The following is a 6,000-nucleotide window of genomic DNA, read 5'->3' on the forward strand; positions in this document are numbered from 1 at the left end:
TCTATGTGCCCACAAAACATGTAACAGGAATGGTAAGAATTAGTAACTGTACTCAAATGTCCTATGTGCTAAACATGGAAAACAAAAATGAAGAATAATGCAGATCTGTAAGACTTTTCTCATGCTAATGCAATACAATGCAGAACATTTTAGATGGAAAATGCAATAGAGTAACATCGCAAACTGTCTTTACATTTTATATTTATACCCTTTTTACCATTAAATATTTTTAAAACACTATGGAAGAAGTAAGCGTATCAAAATTTTAAGAGCTATCTCATACCTCGAATAATTTCAAAAATACTTCAAGAAAAGTTAAATTTCATTTATGCTATCACATAAAAATTACAATTCTACTTAATTGCTTATATTATATTTTAGTTCTAAGAAATTGAGAGTATTGTTTTTCAAAATAAATGTATTTCTTGATAGGATTTTATAATCCCAGCTCCCAGACACACGGATGCCTTTTTTAGTACAGACAAGAGCGATTTACTCAGTAGGAATAAAGAGCTGAACTGGCACTTAAAACACAAGGTATTCTCTACAGATCAGCAGAAAACCACTACTTCCAGTGACTTTTTCCTCTTCATAAAGAAATTATTACCTTGTTTAATAATAAGCAGATATTAAAAAAAAGAGCCATCACTGTGCTTAAAATGGGGTGTAGGAATATTTACCAATTGTGTTATACTTTTGAAATGTTTCTGTAATATGGTAGAAAACATTGAAGTGCAACCTAATTAAAGTAATCGCACAATATACTGCCTTTGAAACCGGAATTTTATGAAAGGTTACTAATTTTAAACGAAACACTGGTAATCAAGTAACTTACAGCAAATAAAGCTTGTGGATACTAGAGAGTCGGTTCAGAAACGTATTTTAAGAGGGCAATTATATTTTCTACCTAGGCACAATAAATAGTAACAGGCCCTGTAAAATCTGCTGTGGAATAATACAACACAGAAGCACTGAAATCTTAAAAGTGTAGGAAGTTTAGCACTATGTTACATTGACATTATATAAAAACTGGGCTAAAAACCTTGTTGAACTTTCCAGTATTCACACAGGCCTGTGATTCAAGATGTCTTTATTTAAGATGCCTCCCTGGAGCTTTATTTGCAGCAAGCTAATTAACATTCAAGTAGGGTCGAATTGTGGGAGGGGGAGAAAAATGAGAAGGAAAGGAGGTGTCACCTACGCGAAGTTCAGTAACGTATATAGCTGGTTGCAAACTTATTAAAGCAGGAACACTGCAGACCAATAGAGGTAAAGGAAGTCAAATGAAGAATTAAAGGTCTTGGGTAATTTGTCATCGTCTCTCAGAGCTTGGGGTCAATGATCTCTTACCTTTGGGTCGATTTTCTTAAAACTAGGATCTTCTTCATCCACCTCAAAGTAGAGCTCAGAAAGAGTGATGGAAAGAGTGCCTTTCACCACTACGGAAGGTGCCACAAGCTGAGCTGGTGTGCTTAGGGCAACTGGACCTGCCAAAGAGTGAAAACACCAACAATATTCAAAACAGAAAAAAGAGCAAGTGCAAACTATTTGGTTTTCAAGCCCAGAATGTTACAATAAAGCAAAGAGCGTAGCTCTTCCTTAAAAAGCAAACCTCTTTTTATCCCAGGAAAGAACATATGCAATAGATTTACAGTGTCTCTGTGCTGCCGAACATGGAAGCAGCTAAAATTGCAAACTGATTCATACATTATACATACCAGAGCAGGCTATAGCATGGCAGTATGTAGTTTTTATAGTATTTAATCAGACACATTTTCTTTTTGAGAAACTTCAGGAGTTGCATATCTTTTATTATACACAATATAGATAGTGTATGCATGAACACATGAAACCTTACTGTCAGATATGTTATTTAGGTACTGTAGAGTTTTGATGAACATAGCAGTCAAGGTTCACAGTTGCCTGTTAAATGTTCGCTCATGAATTCTGGAAATCTATTGTTAAGGTTACACAATGTTATAGAGCCTAAAGTAGAATGTTTTAATGATGCTTTTGATTCCATGTTAAATATCATTCAAGGATTCCATACAGTGTTAGTGTAGCTTGGGGACTGTGGGAGTAAACAGCTGGAGGATTGGTTTTCAACTGAATGAATTTTTCTTGGAATAATCACATCTCCACAGGGCTTATCACAGGGACAAATCAGACTACTACTGAAAACAATAGGTTCAGCATAGGACCTGACAATGCAGAGCCTATTATATAAACTAATGCATACAGAAAGAAAACAGGTTAGGTTTGTGATCCAGCTGATTAAGAGGTAAGGAAATGAAGTTACTCGGCTGCAGTATTATCTGACTTTTGTAAAACAGTGGATGATATGAAAGTGACATAGACAATTTTGTTTTAATAAAGCATCTATAAATGAGGTACACACGTTCAGGTAATCAACGTGAGAATAACTGACAAAAAATTCAGATGAATTGTCATTTCCATCGATTGTTAGGAGGGTGATGGTCCTTAATCTCACATCAATCTCAATGTGTGCCACTAGGACAAAAGAAGAGATGCTCTGCTGAGATCAGAGCAGCTTTGCCCTCTATTCCCAATGTACAAATACATTGTGTTTGCAGATGGGCATGAGATAGCTGTGGAACTGCCATGATTTCCCAAAGCTCACCCCCACAAATGGATGAAATAAGCAGCTATGTGTTCTTTTGCTGTCTCCCTTTGCCCTCTGTACATTAGCATGTAATCCAGAGGAGAAATAACATTTTTTCAATCACACACAGACATTCAATTACAGGGCAAGCAGACAGCTGCAGAAGCTGGGGCAGTCCAGGTCCTGTAGAAGACCCCTGACAATTTCCACTTCATTTCTAACCCACACCACTTTATTAGTGAGGATTACTTCTTAATCCTATTGCCATTGTCAAGATTATATAATTAAACTCCCCTTTCACCTCTATTACAGTATGAATGTATTACTCGAACCAGTGAATGAATAATAAAAGAGAAGGAAACAGACAAGGCTGTTGAGAAGGAAGCTCATGGTAGAAAGGGAAAAAATATTCACGTACGGAAAATGCCATTGCATTATTCTCCCATTACTTAATTTTACTCCACTATTGCTACACAGGCTTTCTTTTTTTCATTATGCTCCATTTTTAACTTTGATTTTAAACATACAAAAAAAGTGGAATGGGGTTCAAGCAAGGGATAAGCAAACTGCCAATAAAAAATAAGTTCCAGTAATTTCACCAAATTATCATACATATGATATGTATCAATGTAAGATTATACTCCTGGCTTCTCAGGGAACCATAATTATCCAAGAAATTATATTTTTAACTTAAGTAAATGTACATGGGATACCAGTTTAGAAAGCAGAACACCACAGAAAAGTTTGCATTTTCCCTGTAAACCCATGTTTCTCAAATAACAATAGAGACACTTTATAACTCCCAGCCTCTGAACTGAGGAGGTCACTATTTACATTTTGAATGGTACAGAAATAGACCCACTCCATTCAGATTGCAACATCAGCAAAGGTTGCATGCAACTGAGAAAAATTAATCAAGTTAAAAGATCTGAAGTACTATTTTTGCTTCAGGAAAAAGAAGTGAAGTCAAATAAGACTATGGTCTGTGGAGAAGTGACTTGAAATGGGGGAATAATGAGGGCTTTGAAGGAGTTAAATCCAGAAAGTGTACAAATTCTTCAAACCTGGGTAAATAACCAATACATATAATCTTATAATTTTGAGGAAAAAAACCTTAAAGCTCTCCAAAGCCTTTCATTACAGGCAACTTGCCTAATTGCCCTTTAGGTCTAATGATGTGAGGAGTGGAAGAAGGTCAAAAACAAAGGAAGTCCTTTTCAAGGTAGAGCTACTTTCTCTAAGGAAGGTTTCCTAGAATATAGACATCTAGTGTGGAAGCAAGAAGGCTATAAAACCAGGGAAGGAAAATGCACAACTCTCCTCATGTAAACCTTTAGTATCTGAGGTCCACAGAAAATGATCCTAATGACCCAATTACGGGAAGGAACAATTTATTGGTGTGTATCCTGAAACATGATTCACTGCAGAGCAGGGGAAAACAGAACTTAAGAGGCTGAGGAGAAAATGAGATAGCTGAAGTTACCCGTTAAATTCTCCACTTCTCTTTCCTCCATGAATGACATGATATCGTCGTCACCTTCCAAGAGAATCTCACTTTCCGAGTTCTGATTTCCCAAAACTTGGCTCTTGATGGACTGCTTTCCTTTAACAATTATATCTTCATCAGGAGCTGAAATGAAAAAGGTACATTGCTGTCTGTCAAATCTCAGAGGCAACAGTGACAAAACAGTATTTTTTTTTTCCTCTAAAATGAAAGTTCAGAAAGAAAACTGTTTAGGACTAGCTGTGGGAAGTACTTGTCTTAGTTCTCTAACGATAGGACACATCTAATTTTAATCCTGTTAAGACTGCTCGAAATTATCCAGAACTCTCTGCGGTGTTTAACTCTGCTTCAAGTGTTTATGACAGAGGGGAGGAGGATGTAACAGACTCTCTGCCCCTGGCAACTTTCCTTCAGAAGTCAAGCTCTCCTGTTTGGAAAGCAGGTCCCGATTGCCTGGTGCGTTAACCTGACTCTCAAACCCAGGGTTCAGGCACCGGTTTGCCCTGGCAGCAGCAAGCAGAGACGGTTCCCCTTAGCCAGAGACGAAACCGAACACGCCCCAGAGGCACAACGGGCCGAGAGCGGCGGCAGGACGGTGCCCGGTGGGTCGGGAGCGGCAGGCGCCACCGGGGGCAACACAACGCGCCGTCGGCGGCGAGAAGGCCCCGGTCCTACAAACCTAGAAGCAGCTGCAGAAACGGGGCAGGAGCGGCAGGAGGGGAGGGGGCCGGCCCGGTGGGGAACTCGCCTACACGGCGGCAAAACCGAAGCACGCTGCGCCCGGCCGCGGCGGCAGGTAGCGGATTCCGCGGCGCGGAGCCGGGCCCCGGGCAGGGCAGGGGGCGGCAGCCCGAGATGGGAGGAGTCCCCTGAGGGCACGCTGAGCTCCCCGGGAGCCGGGGGAAGGGGCAGGGGCTGCCTCCCGCAACACTGGAGCTGCAGCCCCGCGCCCCCTCCGCTCCCGTGAGCGACGCGCTGGCCTGAGGACGATACGTGGGGTTTACGAGGAGAAAAAGCCCAAACCCGCCTTACGAACCGGGGGGCGAAGGCGGGCGTGGGGGAAATTCAGCCACAGGATCACGGCTGGAGGCAGATAAAAGCCTGCACCTGCTTCCCAGAGGCATAACGGAGCGGTGCCCAGCCCTCACGGGGAGCACTTCAGTGCTCACACCTCAGCTTTCGGGACGGAAAACAGAATAAAAAGCGGGTTTTACCGAACGCGCGCCGTACGTCTGGACAGGGAAGGCGAGCGCGACGTTCCCCTGGCTCGCGCAGCGCCCGCGCGGACGCCGCCCGCGCCTCCTCGCGCCCTGCCCGCGCGGCGTCCGCGCGCGCCGGTCCCGGGAGCGCCAGCGCTACCTGGGAGCGACCGGCGGCATCTACTCCCGCAATCTGCGCCGTTTGCACTGCAAGCTCCAAGGAGCTGCCAAAAATTAAAATAAGGGTTTTTTTTAAAAAAAAACAACCAAAACCCAAAACACAGCAGTGTGTGTGGTGCTTGCTTTTTTTTTGGTTTGTTTTTCAGCTGCAAACAAAAATATTATTTCTTAAATAAAACAAATAGATTTGAGAATGCTCATGGAACAGCCGTGGCTGAAAAGACATTCACTAAACACATCAGGTCCAACTAACTTCAAGACATCACTCATGGCTCTCTCTGATTGCTGCCATACATGATTTGAAGTTCAGCTGGCTTACTTTAAAAATACGTTAATCTGCAAACATTTACAGCAGGCGGTGATTCCCCAGTGGCAATATATAAAGTTTTAATTGTTTAAGTAAATATATGCACATAAATTGCAAATAATGAACTTTTCAATTAAGTGAAAACTAAAAAAGAAAGCTAAACAAACAAAAAGCCCCTCAAAACACC

The 6,000-nt window shown here is 41.7% G+C and overlaps 1 protein-coding gene across 5 annotated transcripts in view; it reads right to left on the reverse strand.

The window, feature by feature from the left end:
* Positions 1-6,000, reverse strand: part of LRBA (LPS responsive beige-like anchor protein) — a 411,832-nt gene that overhangs the window by 187,739 nt on the left and 218,093 nt on the right. For all 5 annotated transcript variants that reach the window (XM_082050428.1, XM_082050426.1, XM_082050427.1 and 2 more), the window contains 2 exons: positions 4,107-4,253; positions 1,351-1,487 (listed from right to left, as the gene is read on the reverse strand). In XM_082050428.1, the coding sequence (XP_081906554.1) occupies positions 1,351-1,487; positions 4,107-4,253 (284 nt within the window). The remainder of the gene's footprint in view (positions 1-1,350; positions 1,488-4,106; positions 4,254-6,000) is intronic.

This window comes from Streptopelia decaocto (assembly GCF_964273445.1).
Source record: "Streptopelia decaocto genome assembly, chromosome: 4".
Classification (NCBI taxonomy): Eukaryota; Metazoa; Chordata; class Aves; order Columbiformes; family Columbidae; genus Streptopelia; species Streptopelia decaocto.